General features: G+C 36.7%; 1 protein-coding gene and 1 long non-coding RNA gene across 2 annotated transcripts; one reads left to right on the top strand and one right to left on the bottom strand.

The window, feature by feature from the left end:
• Positions 1–1104: 1104 nt before the first annotated feature.
• On the bottom strand, positions 1105–1682 carry LOC129568290 (uncharacterized). Its single transcript, XR_008687934.1, has 2 exons — positions 1577–1682; positions 1105–1478 (listed from the first exon to the last, which is right to left on the bottom strand). It is a non-coding gene; the product is annotated as an uncharacterized LOC129568290 (long non-coding RNA).
• Positions 1576–24059, top strand: LOC129568289 (collagen alpha-1(I) chain-like). The gene is made up of 58 exons (XM_055445964.1): positions 1576–2156; positions 2531–2549; positions 2703–2996; positions 3640–3708; positions 3784–3864; positions 3927–3962; positions 4084–4506; positions 4584–4619; positions 4737–4808; positions 5099–5152; positions 5229–5281; positions 5344–5380; positions 5693–5760; positions 5930–5975; positions 6068–6111; positions 6245–6299; positions 6363–6497; positions 6559–6585; positions 6687–6757; positions 6832–6964; positions 7032–7040; positions 7189–7278; positions 7361–7423; positions 7518–7571; positions 7660–7676; positions 7744–7780; positions 7988–8014; positions 8076–8172; positions 8241–8322; positions 9124–9142; positions 9284–9312; positions 9386–9439; positions 11919–12090; positions 12172–12197; positions 12268–12349; positions 12509–12585; positions 12661–12692; positions 12758–12783; positions 12867–12948; positions 13242–13356; positions 13501–13519; positions 13611–13690; positions 13808–13817; positions 14078–14113; positions 14199–14243; positions 14610–14705; positions 19411–19445; positions 19996–20050; positions 20122–20157; positions 21343–21378; positions 21488–21504; positions 21591–21718; positions 21798–21868; positions 21943–22002; positions 22082–22108; positions 22187–22267; positions 22795–23507; positions 23577–24059. Exons 3-58 carry the CDS (start codon positions 2810–2812, stop codon positions 23742–23744), a joined length of 4530 nt encoding a protein of 1509 aa, XP_055301939.1. The 5' UTR covers positions 1576–2156; positions 2531–2549; positions 2703–2809; the 3' UTR covers positions 23745–24059.
• The last annotated feature ends 795 nt before the right edge of the window (positions 24060–24854 follow it).

Raw genomic sequence — 24854 nt, 5'->3', positions numbered from 1 at the left:
TTTCCTTATCATTTTTTCACGGAACTGATAAGAGATAACGAAATAATAGATCGGAATAATTGTAGTACTCGACCAGAACTGCAACTTTGCCTTAGACACCATCTCGTTATCTCTTATCAGTTCCGTGAAAAATGATAAGGAAAAAAACGCGTTTTTTCGCGGTTTTTTTGCGGTTTCTCGCGTATTCCGCGAAACTGATAAGAGATAACGACTTGGTATCTTCGGCAAAGTTGTAAAACAGCTTGAGTTCTACAACTTCGCTATAGACATGAAGACGTTATCTCTTATCAGTTACGCGAAAAACGCGAGTTTTTGCTTATCATTTTTCGCGAAACTGATAAGAGATAACGACTTGGTGTCTGTGGCAAAGTTGTAGTACTCGACCTGTTCTACATTTCTATCGAAGAAGCAAGTCTCTTACTTTTTATCGGCTTCACTAAAATGAGGTGGGAAATTTTCGCGATTTTCGCGTTTTTCGCGGAACTGATAAGAGATAAGCAATATTTGTTGCAACAAAATTATAGCAAACCTCGAGCATTACAACTTTGCTTCAGACACTAATTTGTTATCTCTTATAAAAGTCCAGATTTCATATGAAATACATATGGGGCCCTGGAGTCCCCCAAGAACAGTAATATGTTGCAAATATGAAGAACAGTCATCGTGTTAATAAGTATGTAAATTCAACCACATCATTCAAATCGCTTTGCAGTAATTCACAATCATCGGTACTATTGATAAGCAGCGATATTTTGGTGTCGTCAGCAAACAAATGAACGAGCGCATATTTTACATGATGAGGCAAGTCTGCGATGAAAAGTATGAATAAGGTAGCGCTAATTAAATATAAATCTTCACGATTTGCTAACGATCGGTTAGATAGTCATGAATCCAATTTTGTATCTGTTGGTTCAGCCCCATAATATTAAGTTTATAACACAACAGCTCAACATCGACTGAATTACAAATAACATTTTGGTGAAGTTGAAAAAATAACCGCTGTTCACCCAGCTAATCAATTGCTGGTTCCTCCTCTACTGCTAATTATTTTATTAGAAGCAAGTATATTCGTGAGCAATAAAAAAACAAAATAAACAATCGAAATAGACATACATTTTTTACACTTTATTTTAACCACACTTAGATCCAATGATAATGCTTCGTCCATAAAATTTCAGAAAATTATGATTAAAATTTCGGACAAAGTATCATCATTTGTACAATCGCTATTGTTTGGTTCGAACGCGATGAATAGATTGTTGATCTGCAGCCCATGAACAACTGCGTGCGAAACTTAAACAGTTACTGCATTGGTACACACTCCACTGATTTACCATGTTATTATACGGCTGAACGATGACTTGTCAATTCAAATTGGTGGCGTCTCCAGAAAGTTCATACAATTATTTTTGAATATAATTTTATTCGTGCGATGCTTGGTGTGTTATCGCAACAATTTGTTTGTGTGCTAAAGTTGTCTTATAGAAAATAAAAAAAGATCAATTCTATATTTGTACTATAACTTAGCTTTAACCGTGTTTCGATTCGAAGCGCTAGCTAGCTATGCGCAGCTGACCTTTACTGTACGCTGTCCAAATACTGAATGAACTAACTTGTTTGTTCTGAAGAAGCTCCCAAAAAAATGTTACATAAAAATTGTGATAAGAAGCGACTATTTCAACACATGTTTCGACCGATACTGAATTATTTTGAGTAGGACATGTAAATTCGTAAAAAAAACTCTAATCTTTAAACCACAGTTAACTGCGTTGATAGCAATTATGTTGCTGCACTGTAATTCTTTCCGGCAGTCTATAATGATGAATAGCTTTTTTGCTTTTCCTAATGTTTCGATGCTTTTGGTTATCAGACAAAATTCTAAATTAAGCTCTGCGCTATCAATCCAAACTGAAAAACTAAACGAAAAAACGAGAAACAAGTGTATATGAATGAACGATGGACCACCGAAAAGTTCATTTCGTGTTCAGTTTTCAAAGTGTAAAGAAGTTCTCAAGTGGTCAAGTGATTAGTGAATAAAAATTATTAGGTTGCCAAGTGCTTTTAATTCGGCACATGTGAATAGAAAGAAGAACTTACGGAGAGCATACAGTCAGTACAGTGAAAATATTTTGTGAAACCGATCATTTTGATTTAAGGTAAATTTCTTCTTGAAAATGACAAGTTGATTTGTATAATTTTCTTTAAATTTGTGGCAAATTTTCGTTCAAATTTTTACAACCGGAAATGACACGTGGCATAGAAAAATTCAAGTTGTGAGAATCACAAGTGAAAATAGTCTTCATCTGAGAGGGTTTTCATCGAAAATTAATGGAAATACATTTTAAGTGCTTGAAAAGGGTGCGATTTATCATTTTGATGTGAAAATTATGATTGTGATTGTGCAATTGGAAGTTTTCGCGGCCCGCCATGTAAATTACATAATATGTTTAAAATATTCAAATAGATTTATGTATTAAATCGAAAATCGGAATTCTGAAATATTTTGTTCCAATCAATCCTCTGATATTAGTGTAAAAAACCACAAATCGGTAAGAAGTATTGAATTAAAAAAAACTCATTGGCGGCATTGAAGTTGTTTCAACAGATTTACTTTCGTGAATTATTCGTTCAAATTGACTATAGTCACTCCGAAAGTGTCATCATTTGGTTTAGTAAAATTTGTTGCATTTTCAATCATTTAGTGCGCGATTATCATTAAGGAGCACCCTACAACCAGAATGTGTCTAATCTAATCTTGGTCGTGGTGGTGATTTCGCAATTGAGGAGACAAGTAAAAACAGGAAGTGAAATGGCGAAATTAAAAACGCTTTTGATATGCATGGTGGTGTTGGCTATAGTGACATCATGTTTGGCCGACGGACAACAAAGTAATAATCATAAGAAGCAAGGCGGCCGGAAAAAGACTGAAGCAACATCAGCGACCAAATCAAAGAAAAAACCACAATCTGATGCTCCGTTGCCATCCAAAAAGAAATGTATGTGCGATACTGGTTTATGGCATTCGCTGAAAATATTCTATTTGCTGTTCGGAAATTGTGAATGAAACAAGTGAATTTGGAGGAAGAAAATCGGTTGTGTGATGATGGCCTGAAAACAGTTATCACAACGGATGTGATAACCGCGCACTTGCTTTGGCCAAAAATTGTCGAAAATTTCACATTTGCCCTTTTCATGAGCATTATTAACAGTACTTATCTCGGAATTTCATGTGGACAGTGGACGAGTCGTCGCGCTAATTCGTTGTCAGCTTTTTTTTAACGAATATATTCATATGTGATTTGGATTTCTTTATCATTTTTTTTTAAATCAAAGGCAGCTGCTGATTGAATTAATCCTACATATATTACTTCATCATAGAAAACAGAACTATTCTGTTCATAATAAATGACATGAATAAACTGCTGCCATTTGCTGTTCATAGACAGACAGTTTGAACTTTGATTTTTGTTGAATCTCTCTTTTACAAATCACTTGTTTCGAATTAACATTTTCACGGAACAATGAATCGAATATCAGCTGCTAAAGAAATGCCCCCATTATTATGTGTCTGCTGATGGCAATGAAATGAAGTAATAAAAGTTATTTTTGAAAACAAAACAATTCATCATTTTACCACAGTGACACTACGCGATGAGGAATACGACGATGGAGATGGTGCAGATGGAGACTATTACGATGAAAATGAAGGTAAGAAATGAACCATTCTGTCAAATGGCTTCCAATTGTTTTCAGTGCAATTAAAATTTAAATACGTTGATTTAGATCCCAACGAGGCGGGTAGACAGCAGCCACCTTACAACAAAAATAACCGAAATCATGGACAAACTGAAGCGGTAGCTGGAGGTATGTATACAGTAAATACGAGACGACTTCTTTTTCACATACGAAATTTTACATCATCATAGGTGGCAGACCAACTCAACAAAGTGAGGCGGTTGTTGGTAATTTTCCTTTTACGATTTATGATTTTCAATTTTAAATTAGAACTGACAATTAACTATAGTAGTTATCATCATCATCATCGTGACCCGATAATATATATATTATTTGTTTGTTTTGCAGCACCGTTCACATGTGAATATGAGGGGAAACGGTACCGATCTCTTGAGAAGTTCAGCAGCGGGGTAAACGGTTGCGCTCAATGTATTTGTATTGATGGTAATGTCAATTGTGACGAGTCTAAGTGTCAAATCTTGGTGGATCCACCTGAAACGCCAAGTGTAAATGTACCATTGCCACCAAGACAACCACCATCACCACCAGCAACCACAACAACGACCAAACAACCAATCATCCGAGCAGATACACAAACAGGCAGCGAAAAGGGACCCTCGACACCTGATCTCGCATACTATGCAAGCCGCTTAACCGATGCCAATATTAATTCACAGAAAGGACCACCACCAGATGCCATGTCCTACTATCCAGAACAATTTCAGTATATGCAAGCGCAACCTGGTTTGAGAGGACCGCCGGGACCACAAGGTAAAATCAAGAATTGGAATGTTTCGACAAGCAAATTGACATGTATACGTAAATAATTATAACACTAATTGATACAGGTCTTGCCGGACAACCTGGCTCTCCCGGATCGCAAGGTAATAAACAATGCTGACGAAATGACACTACACCAATGCATAAATAGTTGCTTACTTTTTTTGTCATTTTCCTTATCAAAATTGGATGTACTTAACTTGGTACTTTTTTCGTTTAAGGACCAATTGGAGAACCCGGAGCTATTGGCCCCGCTGGTCCAAGAGGACCCACTGGATCCCCTGGATCGCCAGGTGATATTTTGTTTTATACGTTATCACAATTCTGATCCTCTTCAATGAATAATTTTTCAATTCGTCGCAAATTTTAGTGCAAAATCGATTGGTTTGCATGCTTGTTCGTTTTCAGAACAGTTGATAATATAGCAAGTTAACAAGTAAACGTCGTTTTTTCTTTCAATAAAACCTGGACGAATTGCAAACATATTACAATTGTTCAATTGTCAACACGAAAAATCAATATTTAAAATATATAGCTCATCGATTACTATAATTTATACTCAAAATGCTGTCTACTGATTTAGGAAAGGATGGAATTCGTGGAGAAGATGGCGAAGTGGGTTTGCCTGGCGTTGCTGGTTTGTACACCCCGAACGAATATAACTTTTTTTGAATTATCTAGTACGACAAATTAATAAATTATGTGTATTGCAGGTGCGCCAGGTCCAAGAGGACTACCAGGTATTCCAGGTATACCTGGCATGAAGGTAATTGACCGAATAATGTTTCTAGTTGATTCATACTATAACTATAATAAAAATACTTGAAGGGTCATCGTGGGTTTGCCGGCACGGATGGCGCAAAGGGTAAGCGAATAAAAGAGTGACTCTATTTTAGTAATGTGGAACTTGGAAAATCCTGAAGATAAAGCTCATATATGAGTAGTTTGGAGCGAAAATGTAATACAGAAAAGTTGCGCGGAAAAATGTCAAATGAAAAGAGGTAGCTATATAGTTCACTATAGTTTACTATCCCTTTTCCGCTCATTCATCATCGACATTTTTCCGCGCAACTTTTCTGTATTACATTTTCGCTCCAAAATAATCATATGATATTCCAAGTCTCATATTTATAAAAATGCAAAATATCATCTAATCATATTCGAACAAAACACACAGGTGATAAAGGGGAATCAGGTGAAAAAGGTTTGCCAGGAATTGGATTGCCAGGACCACAAGGACCACCAGTTAGTTTATTTATTTTTCATTGATTATTATAACCAATATAGCAGCATTGATTTTGACAACTACTTGTCGTATTTCAAACGATTCTAAAGTTCTTCTGGAAGCTATTTTGCTGTCCATCCAATAAACTGTGTACAAAATTATTATTAATTTTTTAATTGTTGCGACCAGGGACCACCAGGAAATCGCGGAACGGAAGGATTGCCAGGCCCTCAAGGTACATTTTACGATTTTCAATTGTCAAATCTTGATTCATTTGAATAAGTCACTGAATATTATTCTCTTATTTTTGAAACATTAAACATTAAGGATTACGCGGTAATGACGGTGCCATTGGCCCGATAGGTCCATCTGTGAGTATAGTTAGGATAATCAAAGGAATTGTTCATATATGAAAATGGTCTACGCACCATATGCGGATTAATTTTTATGCTAAAAGTTCATTCACTGAAGTCAATCGACTATCGTTTTTTATTGATTCAATAGGGACCACAGGGAAAGCCGGGCTTACCTGGGTTTATTGGACCGCCTGGAATAAAAGGTAGGAAAAAAATATTTTTTGCATCTTCTTCATTATTTAACTCTTAATTTTTGTTTGTTTTAGGTGATACAGGTTTGCCGGGCCAAAAGGGCGATACCGGAGCTCCAGGTGAACGCGGTGAGCATGGGCCTCGTGGCGAACCTGGAAAAGATGGGTCGGATGGCAAAGATGGTGCCAAAGGAGACAAGGGCCATCAAGGTACTGGAGTCCCTACCTATTTTGGCTATGTAACAACGATTCACAATGTTTTCTTTTGTAGGTTTGCCCGGAACGCCTGGTCCTATAGGTAATATAAACATAAACTGATTTTTATATTAGTAACTCTTATTTAAATTAAAGTGCTTAAAAATCTAGACAACATTTTATTAACATATTTTTGTCCTAAAGGTTTTCCCGGTCAGCGTGGACAAGCTGGAGCAGATGGTTTAAATGGTGAAATGGGGCCGAAAGGAAATTCGGTAAATTTCCTAAATATATTCTGCAAAGTGTCCAAATCTAATATATTTCAAATGCTTTTTTAAACAAATTGAAGGGTCCGCCCGGCGAACGTGGTGCGAAAGGAGATGCCGGAGTTAAAGGAGACGCCGGTCAACCTGGTCCGAGAGGCATTGGCAGTGTAGGCCCTGAAGGACCAAGAGGCAAAAGAGGCATGCGGGGACCAATTGGTAGGCATTCCATTCAGTTTTAATGTGTACATCTATTCTAATAAATGTTTCTTCGGTTTCGTTTCAGGTTTGCCAGGTATTTCCTTCGGTTTATTCTACACTCACTGACTCACCTTTACTTCAAGGCGAAAACAAACATTGATTTGAGCTATGTTCAGTGTCAATAGATGCTTCTAAAACCCACTTTGAATGAAATTAATTTTTTTCCTCCATTCAATACCTAGGTCCACAGGGAGAAAGAGGCGCAAATGGACTCCCGGGTATGCCAGGAAATGAGGGCCCCTTGGGGCCTAAGGGTCATGCTGGTGACACCGGTAAGAAGCTTTTCTTTAAAATTCGCAAATGTATTTCGATATATCATATACTACTGATACATGTAATTGAATATTTATGTAGGTGCTCAGGGAGCCATGGGTCAAAAAGGGAGTCAAGGGGACGCAGGAGCACCTGGCGTAGCAGGTAATACCTTTGTAGTTCAATAATTGATTGATATTCGGCATGGTTCGAAAGATTTGAAATTATATCGACTATAATAATTTGTACTATATGTTAGGTCCGATCGGATTACGAGGTTTACCAGGCAAAATTGGGGCACCTGGTGTGCCAGGTAATGTTTACGTTTGATTGTTATTGTAATCGATATTTAACTTCTTTTTATTTCTTAAACATCTTTCTCAATACATAAATACGTAAAGGCGAACGCGGCCCACAGGTAAGTGTTGAACTTTTTTTCTTCCCTCAAGTGCGTTTTTTCTAAGCGTTCACTCTTTTCACACTAGGGATTACAAGGGAAAACTGGTGAAATTGGACCGCAAGGTAGATCGAAAACCAGGGCGCGTTATGAGCTGATGTCAGCAGCACTAACTAACGTCAGCAGCTGACGTTAGTGCTGCTGATATCAGCTCACAACACGCTCTGTTGGAAACTCTTCAACTTTCAACTATCTATCACATTGGATCTGCTTTATTTCATTTATGAATTCCAAATTAATGCTATGATGAAATCATTTTTATTTTAACACAGGCATTCAAGGAATTCCCGGGCCAATTGGTACGTATTTCATTCAGTTTTAATGTGTACATCTATTATAATAAATGTTTCTTCGCTTCAGGTTTGCCAGGTGACAAAGGTTTGACTGGAGAACGAGGACGTGACGGCGGCAAAGGACCAATCGGTCCAGCGGGAGAGAAGGGAGAACAAGGCGGCAGGTAGCCGCGCCTCATCCATGTGAACCATTTTTGATAATAATCACCCTTTTATTCTTCCTTTTTTACAGAGGTGAACGCGGTGAGAAAGGCGATCGTGGAAATGACGGTGAGCGCGGGGAACCTGGCTCAATCGGACCACGTGGCTATTTGGTAAGCCTCTGTTAAGTTAAAGCTGTAAATCAATTGCATGACTGCGAATAAAACCATTGAGCTACACTACCGTGCAAAAGTTTGGAACCACTAGGTATTTTTCATACAAATTGACCATTTTTGGTGGACTCATCAACATATTTCGGAAACACCTGCACTCTTGATATTTTGTGCATAGTTTCTACAACGTTTCAATAGTAAATCACAGAGGTTTCATCAAAAAATATTCATTTATATTTGAATTTGTACTGTGTGAAAAATGATCAAATTTGTATGAAGATTAAAACAGATCAAATTCAAATTGATATTTTTTTTAAATACGTGAATATTTTTGATGAAACCTCTGTGATTTACTATTGAAACGTTGTAGAAACTATGCACAAAATATCAAGAGTGCAGGTGTTTCCGAAATATGTTAATGAGTCCACCAAAAATGGTCAATTTGTATGAAAAATACCTAGTGGTTCCAAACTTTTGCACGGTAGTGTATATGGCATGGCTAGCTATTGGCATGGTTTTGGCAATAACCTATTGCTAGTATGTACTGCAAAAGACAAAAGTGCGAGTTGAATCTGTCGCATGAAAAGGATAAACACGTCCGTATGGAACAATTCATTGTTTCTAAAATATTATTAATTTTTTTCGGTACATGGAGCGATATTTGCATACTCCTTTTCCAAAATGCCTTCTTTGGTTTCGACAGATTCAAGTCGTGACTTTTTATTATTTTTATTCGTTCAATAAATTAAAGTATGAGCAGAATATGTTCACTTAAACTATAATGATATTTTGCATTTGCAGGGATTGCCTGGTGCACAAGGTTTGAATTAACTTCATGAATGCGAAACGATTAAAACGTTTTGTAAAAGATTCCAATGTGATCCATCGAAACTTTTCCATATTTCGTATTAATCTTTTTCGTATATTATAATATTATTTAATTAATTCTGTATTTCTTAAGGAAACATTGGTCCACCTGGAGTCGGTGTGGTATGTACGAGATGAAAGCAAACTGTAGCATTATTAATAAAAAAAATCGTGTTTCTTTTTTCCGTTTTTTTAGCCTGGTTCGCCTGGCCCCATCGGACCTATTGGCCCTCGTGGCATTCGTGGTGAAGTAAGTGTTTGTTTTCAAATATTAACCTTTTGTTCGTCTTCGGGGCACAAGTGCCCGGGCGCCTTTAAATTGCAAATAAAATTACTAAAAATAAAAAATCTCACAATAAATTTAAGACCATTCGATAACTTGAACCTTTAGCTTAACATCACTTAGTTTTCATGTTCATATGTGTAAGCATGTGTGAGATATTGCCTCTGAAGCACACATGTGCGTTGCCCGTCTCTTGGGGCATACAATGCCCCAAGTGTATTTTGTATTAAAACTGGACTGTGATCGATATCTCTTGACTTGCTGTTTTCGGCGAAGTTGTAGTACTTGAGGTCCACTACATTTTTGCTGAAGACAAATATCTCTTATCTCTTATCAGTTGCGCGGAAAATGATGAGAATGGATTCGCGTTTTCTGCGGTTTTCCGCGTAATTGATAAGAGATAACGAAATAAAGCATGTGGAAAATTGTAGTACTCAAGCTGCACTTCAACTTTGCTGAAGACAAATATCGCTTATCTCTTATTATCAGTCACGTAAAATAAAATTTATCAAAAATCCCGTATTGTGGGCGGTCTTCAGCGAAGAGGAAATTTTGCGTCTTTGCCGAAGACATCATTTCGTTATCTCTTATCAGCAGTCAATGACAGATAGCTGAGCAGAGAATCATTTCAGCATAGATATTCAGTTTACAACTGAATTCTCAGTAACTGAATGCAGTCACTGTGCGTCGCTGTGAGTAAGCGGGCGCTCTACATTCAAGCGCAGGCGTGTATATACATTGGTTTACACTCAATTGTGAGTATGCGTGCGAGAGAGGAGAGAAGAGAAAAGAACGAACAATATGTGTCGCATTGAACGATTTGAGTGAACGTCGTCTTGACACAGTGTCAGTGTGGCGAATACTTACTATTTGTCTCTTCGAATCATTATTCCTTCTTCTTTTTCTTCCAACAAATTTATTAGCAGCATGCACACAACCAAAAAAGTTAAATTCTAAAACTAAACACAACAAACCAATGATCATTGATCTGTTTATTTTATGAATTTGATTTTTTTTCTTGTGTTTGTGCTGTTGACAAATTTGTAAGAAGATAAAGAAGCAGGAACGACAATTCGAAGAAACAAAGAGTAAATATTCGCCACAATGACACTGTGTCAAGAGGACATTCACTAGCATCGCTCGATGCGACACATTTCGTTTTGTGAATTTTTATCGACATCATATTTTTTTCAATTGAAAATGTCAACTTTTGAGCCAAATTCGCGTCATTTGCGGGAAGTTTTGCTTTTCTTCTTTAATTCGAAGAAATCTGCAGCTGAGGCCCATCGATTGCTGTCGGATATTTATGGTGAAGCCTCTTTTGGTGAAAGAACGTGTCGTGAGTGGTTTCACCGCTTCAAAAGTGGCGATTTTGACGTCGAAGACCGGCATGGTGGTGGAAAAAAGAAAATTTTCGAGAACGCCGATTTGGAGGCATTGCCGGATGAAGATCCATGTCAAACACAAGAAGAGATTGAAAGCATTGAGATTCATCCAAAAGCAAGGAAATTGGGTGCCACACGAATTGCAGCCAAGAAACGTCGAAAGACGATTTTGCATGTCTGAAATGTTGCTGGAACGGCACAAAAAAAGTCGTTTTTGCATCGTATTGTGACTGGCGATGAAAAGTGGATCTACTACGATAATCCAAAGCGCAAAAAATCGTATGTCAAGCGCGGCCAACCAGCCAAATAGACGCCAAAGCGAAATATTCACGTTTCGAAGGTAATGCTCTATATTTGGTGGGACCAGAAGGGAGTGGTGTACTGGGAGTCGCTTCCAAGTGGTCAAACAATCAAAGGACCTCTCTACCGAACACAATTGATACGTTTGAAGCGAGCGTTGAAGGAAAAACGGCCAAAATGGGAGACCAGACACGAGTCATTGATTTTACACCATGACAATGCTCGGCCACATATTGAAGCATCGGTCAAAACCTACTTGGAAAATAGCGGATGGGAAATTTTGCCTCACCCGCCTTATAGCCCAGACCTTGCTCCTTCCGACTACCACTTATTTCGATCGATGCAGAACGCCCTTACCGGAATACGCTTCACTTCAGTCGAAGGAATCAAAAATTGGCTTGATTCGTTCCTGGCCTCAAAAGACGAGAAATTTTTTTGGGACGGAATCCATAAATTGCCTGAATTGTGGGGAAAAGTCATAGCTTCCAATGGACAGTACTTTGAATAAATTATATAGTGCAAATTTTTCACAATAAAGCCTCAAAAATTGAAAAAAAAAACGGCGGAAGCAAAGTTATGCACCCAATATAATTTTGCCAAAGAAACATACGAGTGGCGAAGCGTAGCGACTACGCGTACCACTACGTTTAGAGAATTACTAAACGTACTCGTAACGTTTCGCCACTGTGAAAAACTATCGTAAATAAGCTAAGAAAATTAGTAGTTAAAGCTCATTAATTGGTATTATACTGGTACTATAGCGCGGAGAGCAGGGAGAGCGTGGATTAATTGGACTTACTGGATCGCAAGGATTGAAAGGCGAAAAGGGTGACCAAGGAAATGATGGTCTTGTTGGTGTTCAAGGACCTATGGGATTGAAGGGTCACCAAGGGTCACCTGGAATTGGATTGCCCGGCCAAAAAGGAGATAGAGGTAGAATTAATTAAGCATGTTTAATGTGTTTGTAGTTTTTATTTTGAACATTTTCTGATCACTTTATTCATCAACAAACAGGAATTCAAGGCATAAAGGGCGAACAGGTAAGTAGTGGCATACTTTAGAGGATTTTTCACAAAGACCGAAACTGATATCACTCGTCGTAACAACAAGGGCATACAAGGTGTTGATGGTGGTCAAGGTCCTCCAGGAAGACCCGGTGAAAGGGGTGCGCAAGGTCCCCAAGGTGCCGTAGGTAAGTTAAAAATTAAAATCGAATTTACTTTCTGGCTGACCTAAAGATTTGCATCGGAAAACACTAGAAATGGGTTTGGCCAGAAACTTAAATAGCAACCATCGTATTGCAAATTCATAGAATAATTTTTAATCGTTCTGATTTTAAATCCTGAAAAAGGGCCAATCGGGGAACAGGGAATTCAGGGTGCAAGAGGCTTGCCTGGAGAAGTAGGACAACAGGGAGAACGTGGAGAGGTAAAGTCCATTAAAAATGATGATGATGTTTCACAGTTTGATTTTGATTTACTATGTGATAATGTTATTTTATAGCGCGGTATACAAGGACTGCAAGGACTACAAGGGTATGTCAATTAATTCATACTCAGCTATGCTTTTTTATGGATAATTTACAATATATTTTCTTCAGTTTTCCTGGGATTCAAGGACCGCAAGGTAATTTCGGATAACACACTCGGATGTAAATTTACATGAAAATATACTTAATGCAATTGTATTCTTGTTTTTGTTAAATTTAGGTATCAAAGGAGACAAGGGATTGACTGGGGTAAAAGGTGAAGAAGGCAAAGTCGGCAAAGCAGGTCCACCGGGGGAGAGAGGGTAACGTGAACCTACTTCACCATTTTTCTTTTATGCATCGATATTTCACAGCTTGTGAACAGCAACAATAACACTCATTATTTTACTATACAATTGTATTATTATTGAATACGACAATACATACAAATATCATGCACAGTTATGCTTCTAACTCGTAGATCGTAGTGGAATATCGAAATATCGCATGAACTGAATTTGTTATTGAACTATATTAGTATTACTATGGTTATTAATACTTTTATTTAGTTAATATTATACTTGATTTTCGTACCTAACATGAGCTTTTTGAGTAGGCCGCAAGGATTGATCGGGTTGACTGGGCCCAAGGGTCATAAAGGAGATATTGGATTGCCAGGACCACAAGGCATGATCGGCCCAATTGGACGACAAGGCGCACCTGGACAAGCGGTATGAAATAATAATAGTAATAATAACAATAATATGTTTATTATTGATCATTCCATGTAATGGAACAAACACAATTTGAAGCATTACACTTTAACTGATGTGAATATAAATTTATTGAATTCATTTGAACCATTTTTGATATAGGGCCCACCAGGACCACAAGGTAAAATCAACAATTCGATTGTTTCGATAAAAAAATTGACATGTACACGTAAATAATTATAACACTAAATGATCCTGTTTTAATTGTTCAGGTATTCAAGGCGAGATCGGCCTTACTGGTCCCAAAGGAGTTGCAGGAGACATTGGCAGACCTGGTCAAACTGGCCCGCAGGTATATACTGTACATTGTCGTGCTGCGAGCTTTGAAATTCAACAGTTTTGTGTTCAACAAAAGTGGACAAATACATAGAACTTGAAGTATTGATCCAATTTTTTTCTGAATTTTCAGGGCACACCAGGTATATTTTGTGGCATTGAAGTTTGTGAAATGAAAAAATTCATGATATTGAATTTCTGGTCTGCGTCTGTGATTCCTGCGTGCATTAAAAAAATTCATGTAGTTTGCTCTATGAAACACCAATGTACTGAGTGTTTACAGCAATGTTACACTAATGCTAAATAGCACTTCATCTTTCAATTCAAGCTTATATCAATTGTGATTGAAATAATATGCTACCAATGCAGAGAAATTATTAATATAACTTACTGTGGCTTTCAGGTTTCGATGGACAAAAGGGAGAAAAAGGGGAACTAGGTAAATTGCATAAGGTTTTCATTTTTTCAACTACGTTTCTAACTTAGTTTTTAGATCAAGCACTTATTTAACTATTGTTTAACAGGCGCATCAGGTGTAGCCGGAATATCAGGACCAAGAGGAGTGCCAGGTAAATTATTTTATTGTATTTTATCAGCATTCAAATAAAGTATTAAATCGCGGATAAAATACAGCGAAACCTTGCTTATGAAATGTCAAGAGCCATTCTTTTTGATAATCCTCAATGCTTGTACGATTTTTCCGATGATGACTTATGTATATCGTCCGACAAATGGCTTATTAGCTCTAAGTTCTAATCAACTGAATGTTTTTCTTTAATTTTTCACCAATCAAATTATTACAACAAAATAACTTGTTTGAGAAAATGAATGTTTTAAATGTTGTTGATAATTAAAATGGCCAAAAATAGTTTTTAATTCGAGAAATTTTTTGGAAGTATTAAGACTATACAAATATGTTTTTTCATGAATAATAGGGGAGCGAGGACTGCCAGGATTACCTGGGGCGCCGGGAGTTGGAGTTCGTGGAATGCGAGGTTTGAGAGGCGAAACTGGTTTAACAGGAAAACAAGGTAATGACGTGGTTTTCAAAAGACGTCAAACATATTGACATATAAGTGTTTGTTTGAAATATTCCACTCTAATTATTCTCAATACACTGTATAGTTTCATATTACTATTGCTTATCTCAAGATAGATATTACTTTTAAAAAATAGCAAATATGCTTAAAACATAATGAAAGAGTATCTACACACACAATAGTGAGGAGTTAAGTTGTATACTAAAGTGCGAGGGGCAAATCACTCTTTTTGCAATTACTTCCCAAAAGTTGCAATTACTCTTTTTTTCAGCAATTACTTCAAAATTTACAATTACTTTCCATATACAAGTAATTGCAACCGACCAGTAATTGTTGAAAAATGGAGTAATTGCAACTTTTGTGAAGTAATTGCAAAAATAGTGATTTGCCCCTCGCTAAAGTGTCATAACCAATACATTTAAATATAGTTGAAATATACGAATGAGATAGAGTTCATCGCAAAAGCAGATGTCAGCACCAACAAATTCATACAAATGAGATGACATTTATCCCATTTGAATATGTCAACTATATTTGAATGTATTGGTTATGACACTTTAGTATAAATCTTAACTCCTCACTATTGTGTGTGTAGATAAGCTGATAAAAAAAGAGTTTCAAACCTTTTCGTGCTTTTTGACGGATGTAGGGGAAGGTGGGGAAATTCGGAACACACATCGAAATAATTTAATAACATTCTAAAAAATTAACATTTTTCCAAATTCTAAAGTGGTACGACTTAGTAAATGTAAAAACATAACTTTTGGACCTTGCCGCTTGTTGAAATTCGAATCGGTTGAAAAAATGTACCCTGTTGGCAAAGAACCCTTGATTTTGCGATTTTCAAAAATGGTGGGGAAATTCGGAACACTCCATAAATGGATAGAAAACTGAAACAATTTTGATTCAAAACGTTTATGGAGAACTAGGAAAAGGCAGAAGAATTAACTTTAATGGGGAAAAAGTTCAAAAATAGCGATTGTTGTTAGTCGGATTTGTAATTGTTGCCTGTGAAATAGCTACCAATCATTTTGGTGCATTTCAAGTGGCGCATAAATGGCAATGAGTAATTTGTCAAAATTTTGCATGAAATATAATAAATATGCATAAAAAATGCGATATCAACTTGAAAAGTATTAAAAACTAGTGGAACCCTGCCCGCTTCGCTGCGCAAAACAAACAAATAAATAACCCACTATACATGAAACCCATAGAATGAAAAAAAGAACTTCTGAACTCTTTGCCGATAAATGAAACGAAAGCGAGAAAAATGAGAAAAACGTGTTTTCCGCTCAATGGCTACTTGTGTCACTTTTGCTCGCAACTTCATTTGTTTCTTTTTCGCTCTAAGTTTTTTTCGTTTCATTTATCGGCAAAGAGTTCAGAAGTTGTTATTTTGTTCTTAGGCTGTCATATTAAATTTAAATTAAATGATTTTTTAATCAATATTTCTCTTAGTGACTATACAATTCGGTTGTATCGTCTCTGCACGGCAATTTTCAAATTGAGTACGATTTTCCGGAGTAAACGAAATATTTAAAAATTGTCAAGCCCCTAGCCAAATACTTTACTTTCATTGGTTACGCGCCATCCAAGTCAACGACATTGTAAACACACCACAATAGTTGATTGTCAAAACTGTTTGATAACAACACAAACCGGGTGCGTTTATAAACAAATTGGCAAACCATCGGCTTCATTTTTTTTTATTGCAAAAATACAAAAACCAAAAATATTGTGTACCACAAAGCATTGCAGTAAATGTGAGAAAGTGAGAAATATTGATTAATAAATCATTTAAAATTAATATATAGTGGGTTATTTATTTTTTTGTTGTGCACAGCGAAGCAACCATGGCTATTAAATTGAACGTAGTATTTCAATCGTACTCAATTTGAAAATTGCCGTGCGGAGACGATACAACCGAATTATATGCCAACTTTCAAGGTAATTTCGTTGATGTTTTGTTGATTTGCATGTTCAAACGCCTCTGGACGTATCTAAAATATAAAATCCACCGGCTCTCGATTTACGAATAATTACCATACGAAATTTTCGAAAATTCGACTAAAATTCGACATTTTTGTATGGGAGGTACCGGTAAATTAACTCCGATTGGCTTCAAACCTCCTAAACTTTCATTTTTAAAAGAAAAAATAAGATTCTGAAAGTTTAAAACCAATCGGGATCAATATACGGCTACCTCCCATACAAAATTTTCGAGCTATAGAACAAAAAATGCATATAAAATTTTTCATCAACACATATACAACATAGTACATACGTATAAACCTTCCTTATGAGGTCCCAAAAACATCTCAAAAGAGTATAACACAATACCTCCAACCAGTAACTCAAACACTTCGAACATACATTAACCTCTACGTTTTTTTATACATAGATCACTTGATCAATTTTTCGTATATAGGGCGTTCCGAAATTCCCCACTCCCTAAGGCTTACAACATAATCGTGTTTCAGTCACTCAATGAATTTTTATGCAAAATTTCTTTTGTGAGTCGAAATATTAATGGTATACGATAATTATAAACATATTCATCAGAGTTGATTCATCCATCATTTTTCTGACTTTGTGACGTGGTATCCAAACAAATTCATGGATTCTATCATGAATTTGGATGGATCGCTCGTCACAAAAACGGAATGTCAGCGGAGCGTTCTATATGCTTTCACCGCACGCAAATTATCTAGATGACGAGCGTCAGCCGTAGCTGACCATCTATTGCGTTTGGTTGGCTGGTTCCGATTACCCCACATTCCCTTACTAAATTGAATGTTTTCTATGTCGCCATCTGGTTGGTGATACTAATATCTTCTCGCATGGTTCTGAGGAAGATTTTATTTATTGTTTATCCAATTTTATACAAAATCGCTTTTTCATTCATAAATCCAATTTAGAAAAGAAAATCGCAGTTATTTCGACTTTCTGCATGCAAAATGCCTAGAACATAAGAGTGGAAAAATTGTCATCATCAAGTTTAAAACACGGCACGACCAATTTCAAGTGTTGCAACTTGGTTTTGAAAGAAGTCGAATATTATCTGAAACAAAAACACTAGTACAAATAATTTTTTTGTCTCTTTGTTTGATATCAACCCACATTTTCGATAGAAAGTGAATTTTTTTCCATACAACTCATAATTGTAATACACAATCATGTGTTTAGTACATTTCATCAATGTTATGATTTTAAACTTGAATGCCGTGTTAGTTTTCTGAAATAAAAATTAAAAAATAAAATATTGACTGTTTTTGAATGTTTGCTATGAATGTCATTTTCAGAGCGTAAAGTTTGGCAGATACCATTGCCGACGTTAGAAGGGTGCGTTCAGTGTCGGTATTGAGCAACGAAATGTACTAAACACGTGATTATGTATTACAATTGAACCGTTGCGACAAACAAATTCCCTCAGAATATTTTGGTTCCAAAGTGCAACATGAATTTTTTTTTATATTGAGTTTACAACAACAACTCCTTATGAAAAAAAACTTTATGTTGCACTTTAAAACTAAAATATTCTAAGGGAATTTGTTTATCGCAATGGTTCAATATCGTGCCGTGTTTTAAACTTGATGATGACAATTTTTCTACTCTTATATTCTAGGCATTTTGCATGCAAATAGAGGTGTCAACGGACAAAATTTTGTCCGTCCGTCCGTCCGAACATTTCTTGAAAAAATTCGGACGTCCGGTCCGAATGTCCGAAAACCGAAATTTTTTTTCGGATGTCCGGTCCGAATGTCCGAAAACCAAAAATTTTTTTCGGACGTCCGGTCCGAATGTCCGAATTTTTTTTCGGACGGACGGACGGACGGACAAGGGGTTTGTCCGAACTTTTCAAATTTTTTCGGACGTCCGTAAAATTTCCGGACGTCCGAAAAAAATTCAAAGCCAAAAAAAATATTCGAGCCAAAAAAAAATTCAAAAGAAAATTTTCTCGGCTCCAATGATTTCTTTCTAATCCCACAATTGATCCATTGCGACAAACAAATTCCCTCAGAATATTTTAGTTTCAAAGTGCAACAACCAACGTAAAAACGTTTACCAAAAAGTGTAAACCAACTAATATACAAACTAATATATTTTCTTTTGAATTTTTTTTTGGCTCGAATATTTTTTTTGGCTTTGAATTTTTTTCGGACGTCCGTAAAATTTTCGGACGTCCGAAAAAATTTGAAAAGTTCGGACAAACCCCTTGTCCGTCCGTCCGTCCGAAAAAAAATTCGGACATTCGGACCGGACGTCCGAAATTTTTTTTTGGTTTTCGGACATTCGGACCGGACGTCCGAAAAAAAAATTCGGTTTTCGGACATTCGGACCGGACGTCCGAATTTTTTTTTCGGTTTTCGGACGGACGGACACTATTGTCCGAATTTTTGTCCGTGTCCGTTGACACCTCTACATGCAAAAAAGACTGTGATTTTCTTTTCTAAATTGGGTTTATGAATGCGAAAGTGATTTTGTATAAAATTGGATAAACAATAAATAAAATCTTTATCAGAACCGTGCGAGAAGATATTAGTATCACCAACCAGAGGAAACATTCAATTTAGGACATAGGTCAAAAAGCACGATTCGTTGCTCTAGCAAGTATGAAACTCCTTCATTTTCGTAAAATGAGCCATTCAAACGCAATAATGATTTTAATTTTTTTTATTTCGATCCGTTTGCGCAGGTGAAATAGGTCCAATGGGTCAAGTTGGTTTGCAGGTAAACTGTTTGATAATAATTAATGAGTAGGTGTTTTGTTCGGGTTCAAGTTGTTCGAAGCGACAAAATATGTGTTCGTTCAGGTTCATGTAGTTTCCTCGAAAATGTTTAAGTTCAATTCATATTCATTCGAAACTGTTTGATTGCACGGTCACGGTTGTAGTTTCGACCAAATAGAACTTTCACTTTAAAAATGCACGTTCATCGTCTGTGAATGACGCGTGTGTTACGTGTTGGTTTTGAATAAATCTAGAATTATTTGCATAACATTTAATAAACATACAGATTTACATTTTGCAGCAACACATTATTATTATAACGGACGCTTAAAGTAATATTAATAGCATTACAATTGTAACGTTAGATTTTAACGTCACCAGTAATGGTTACTAGTATGGTACTAACCATCACCGGTACAAAAAATAAAGACCGTCTACAGACGGTCTTGCCGATTAGAGGGTTAATGTCACCTTGTGTCACACAAAAGTCAAAATCGATTGTTCTAATATTTTAAGTTGTTTTTTTCATTAGCAAACTATTTTTTGTCTAGGGTCAACCAGGTCCTCAAGGTCCGATTGGCGAACCAGGCCCAGAAGGTCCCATCGGTCGGTATTATATTTCAATCTTTACCACCGTGTTTTTTTCTTTTTGACAACTATTTGAACGTTCTTTATAGGAAAAACTGGAGAAAAGGGTAAACAAGGAGAAAAAGGTACGATTACCTAATTTTGTGTAAGCTCGCTTTTCTATTTTCTGAAAGGGATTTCCAACCCAACGCCGATATTAATCGGAATGAATTATCACAACATATTGTCGTCATTAGTGTTGGCCGTCAAACACTTTCGAACGCTTGTTCGACCGTTCGAAAACATGAAAAAATTGTTTTGTTCGTTCGTTCGTTCGAAAATTATGGCTTGTTCGACCGTTCGGTTTTTTTTACATTTAAAATACTACGTTTAAGCAAAATTTATTTTGAATTCTTTGGGCAAGACTTTTTTGGCGATTTTTCGCAATTTCCTGGGTTTTTCACGAAACTGATATAAACTGATGTAAACAATAGTCATCTTCAGCAAGTTATAGGAGATATTCAGTGCTACACGGAATACTGTACAATTTTTATTTTTTCTGTTTAAATTGCATTCAAATATACAAAGGACATTATAATGTAAGTAGTTAGAGTTGAAAGTTAACAGAATAATGACGGTTTTTTCATGAAATTGGAGCTGGGTTGGACGTCCCCTCAAACAATAGAAAGGCCATAGGGGATGCATAATTACATACACACAGAGAAAACACAGTAAGATCAATCAGAATAGGATTTATATGACAAATCATGTAAAACGATAAAATATCGTGTAATTTGAAATATTTCAAAAATGACGCGTACATTTGACAGATTCGTACATCGGGTAGTTAGTAAAGGTTTATTGATTTGGGACAAACGGACATTTGTCCCAATGTCCCATTTCAAATTAGGACAAAAAAAAATTTTATTTTTATTTTTTTATTTTTTTTATTGATTTATAATGGTGTTGAAAACAGGAAAAATCCCAATAACATTCTTCACCTAAAAATGTCCGTTTGTCCTAATTTGAAATGGGACATTAGGACAAATGTCCGTTTGTCCCAAATCAATAAAAGGACGGACGCCGTCCGTCGGACGGACGAACAAATTTTGTCCCTTTGCCACCTTTAGGGTAGTATCATTGACCAATTCATTGTTTTATTTGAAATCACACGATATCTTATCGTTTTACACGATTTTTCATATAAATCCTATTCTGCTGGATCTTACTGTGTAGTTTTTCATATTTTTTTTCTCTGTGTATGCATAATTATACACATGTTTTTACAACAAGAAGATTAATGAACTATTGTGTTTATTTCATTTGAACAGGAGTTCAAGGTCCAATCGGAAATCCAGGGCCAACAGGTATGTTTAATGTTATGATGCTGCGAACTTGGAAATTCTTCAGTTTCAACAAGTGGCAGAAATATAGAACATGAAGTATTGATCTACTTTTTTTTCTTTAAACTTTCAGGTCCACCTGGTTTGCAGGTTCAGATTTGATACATATTTTTTACATTGAAATGATAAATGTAAATACATGTGTTTCTTCGTTGTTCTATAATTCATGAATATAGGGATTGCCAGGTTTGCAAGGTCTAGTTGGAGTTTCTGGCGAACGCGGAGAAAAGGGCGAACAAGGCGAACAAGGTAGCATCGGTATGAGAGGAAAACCAGGACCATTGGGTCCAAGTGGTCCTAAAGGGTGAGTTTAAGTCGACATGAATTTTATTTTTTATCCAGACATAACTTTCATGGTAAACAAACAAATTATTTCGAGGCAGAGATCGTGGTGAGCCTGGACCGGAAGGTCATAAGGGCCACACTGGATTGCAAGGGATGCCAGGAGCACCAGGTGATTTTCATTATCTTCAAGAAATATATCTGCTTCTATATCTTTAAATTTATTTTCTCGTTTTATTTCCCCAGGATCTCGTGGAGAGAAGGGCGAAAAGGGCCAAGGCGAACAAGGACCAATGGGAAGAACTGGTAAAATGTTCATACAATTTGTACCCATCAAAACCATAACTAATCAAATGTGAATTCAATTTCAATTTAAACAACGTAGGTGAACCTGGCCCACGCGGTGCACCAGGTAAGGAGCATTTCAACTCAAATAGGTGAATACCGATGCCGATGATACATTTCTTCTTATTTTCATTTGCAAATCTAGGTCATTCAGGCCAACAAGGCTTAACAGGACCTATGGGTCCGCCTGGTCCCCCTTGCTCCGATGGTAAACCCGGAGCTCAAGGTAAAGAAAATAATCGATTAGAGGTTAATATTTCAAATATAGTTCAATATTATCATGAACATCCCAACGAGAGTTGTGCGACAACTTTTACGCAAATGTATCGCTAACCTTCCGCAAAAGTTGTCACAAAATGCATGAACTGCGATCAACTTCATTCGAATTCAGCTCTACATACAGCGCCACCATACGGAATGTTGGATACAATTTGAATTTATAGGTTTACAAAGAGCGATATGTCGCAGACATGTTGGCGTAATTTTGCGTAAACCTGTACATTGAAAATCCCATCGCAATGCGGAATGTCGCGGGAAGGTTTTGCATTGCGGGGACATGTCGACATAAACCTCAATGTATCGCAAATTTCCAGTAGGGCATATATCTCATTAAATTATGTTTTGTTGAAATCTTGCTGTTTTAATAACTTCTGGGAAATGCCCAACATATGTTGTTTCTATATAGAAAACATATTGGCAGTTGTTATTATGTTTTTAATTATTAATGATAACATGTTATCATGTCTCTGAAAGGTATACAAGGTCCGCCAGGGCCTCCAGGTCCTCCGGGTGAAAGTCAAGGATACGACACAGCATTGCTGGCAGCATTGACCAGCCAAATGTCATCGATAAATAACAACAAAGGACCAAGCAGCGGTGACATCCAAGAGGATAGCCCAACCGGCAATCATCATCGTCAACTAACATTGGAAGAACAACGAAATCTACTCAAAAAAGCCTACGAACAGTTGAAGCGCAATTTGGATAACTTGAACAAGCCCACCGGTCAAAAAGACTCTCCAGCTAGAACATGCAAAGAGCTTGTACTGGCCCAACCACAGCTGCCTTCCGGTGATTATTGGATCGATCCGAATGAGGGCGATAAAAAAGATGCAATTTTGGTGCACTGCGACATGCCAACGAAAACAACATGCGTTCGTTCTCAACCACAGCGCAGCAACAACATTGAGTACGTTGGCGATGAAAGAGAGATTTGGCTGAGCGAAGTTCATAATGGCATGAAACTCACCTACAAAGCCGAAAGCAACCAAATCACACATTTACAAATGCTATCGACTCACGCCTCGCAAAACCTCACTTATCATTGCAAGAATTCGGTCGGCTATTTCGATGCCGAGAAAAACAACTACCATAAATCGTTGAAATTGTTGGCCTGGAACGATGCTGAATTGACGGCGAAAAATTCACAACAATTACGCTACGAAGTAACCGAAGATGGATGCAAGGTAAAAAAATAGCAGCAAATATCATGATTTTATTCTTATATACCTACTACTATTATTAACTTTTACTAGACACGATCGCACAATTGGTCAAAGACGGTGATTAGCTACAAAACTGAGAAACCATCCAGATTGCCAATTGCAGATGTGGCTGTTCGAGATATCGGTATTGCTGGTCAACAATTTGCCGTGGAAATTAGCCAAGTCTGTTTCCAAACACAAGACTATGACGATCAATAGAATTACTAGCTAACAAATTGTATTTCAATTTATATGTAAATAATCTCAACACTGCTGCTGCACTCTTCGGAGGCAATACACTTTAAGCGACAACATCTCAGAATGTTATTGTTGAAGCACGGGAAGATCGAATACATGTTTCCAAAATTCTATTCGATTTTAACAAACACAAATTATTGGATAATGTATCTGTCATTCAGAGTGCACGATATAAATAAAATCAATTAATTTTTCACTCAAGTTTCGATTCGACTTCATCACCATATAATGAACTACTTACTACCTACTACCATGAGAAATAATATTGCCATAACAAAAAATAATCTAATATTTTGTGTGGTATGTAATAATATCGATACGTCTCTACGAAATCAAAAGCAAAATCCAAATCATATTAAAGTACACGGTGAGTGAAGAACGCAGAACATTTCCCATATTTCCTTGCGCCCTGGCTGTTGATGTTGCATTCATTGCAACAGCAATTGCGTCATTGATTTTCCTTAGAAATGGAAAGGTGGTGTCGTTTCTTCTTGGAATATTGAACGCCATCAAGTCACACCTGTGTCTCCAATTATGTTTTTGTCATCAATTTCACATTTCCCCCTGTGATAGTAATCCATATCTATTGTGATGACTGCAGCTCCAGCTAGATTTGGCCTCTTCACCATTACAAATCAGATGCGGTTTATAATTGAAAGACCATCTCCGAATACAAAAATTTGCTTTTCCCCTTCGTTGCCATACCGTGATTTGGTACTAGACAAAATCATGAAAATAAATAAATTCATAAATGGTTCAAGAAAATTTCACGCCAGAATTATTCAATTAGTTGAATTGAGTCCCTTGTTTGTTGAACTGGTACATGACCGCTAAATTTGGGTGGGCATGCGTGGTGGGGCTCCCCTGGAGGTATAGCTGTGCTCACGATTTTTTTTTATCAAGATATCGTAATAAACTAAAAATATCGTTCGATATCGTTATTATGATGGAATCTTAATAACGCTATCAACTTTTTATCAGGATATTAACTATATTCAAATAATAACGTTATCGGATGAATCTTAATAATATCGTTGGGAAGTTATCAAGATCGAATCCTGATAATTTATC

The sequence above is a fragment of the Sitodiplosis mosellana genome, unplaced genomic scaffold (genome assembly GCF_009176505.1).
Source record: "Sitodiplosis mosellana isolate CC-2019 unplaced genomic scaffold, AAFC_SMos_1.0 Smas_scaffold_18, whole genome shotgun sequence".
Lineage (NCBI taxonomy): Eukaryota > Metazoa > Arthropoda > Insecta > Diptera > Cecidomyiidae > Sitodiplosis > Sitodiplosis mosellana.
Note: the sequence above shows the minus strand (reverse complement) of the source record. Positions and strands in the feature narration are given on the sequence as shown.

Excerpts from the sequence above, each read along its gene's own strand:
- LOC129568289 (XM_055445964.1), top strand. The coding sequence starts at position 2,810 with ATGGCGAAATTAAAAACGCTTTTGATATGCATGGTGGTGTTGGCTATA. Across the intron at positions 5,761-5,929 it reads CAGGACCACAAGGACCACCA|GGACCACCAGGAAATCGCGG; the intron begins GTTAGTTTATTT and ends TGTTGCGACCAG. Across the intron at positions 12,586-12,660 it reads AACAGGGAGAACGTGGAGAG|CGCGGTATACAAGGACTGCA; the intron begins GTAAAGTCCATT and ends GTTATTTTATAG.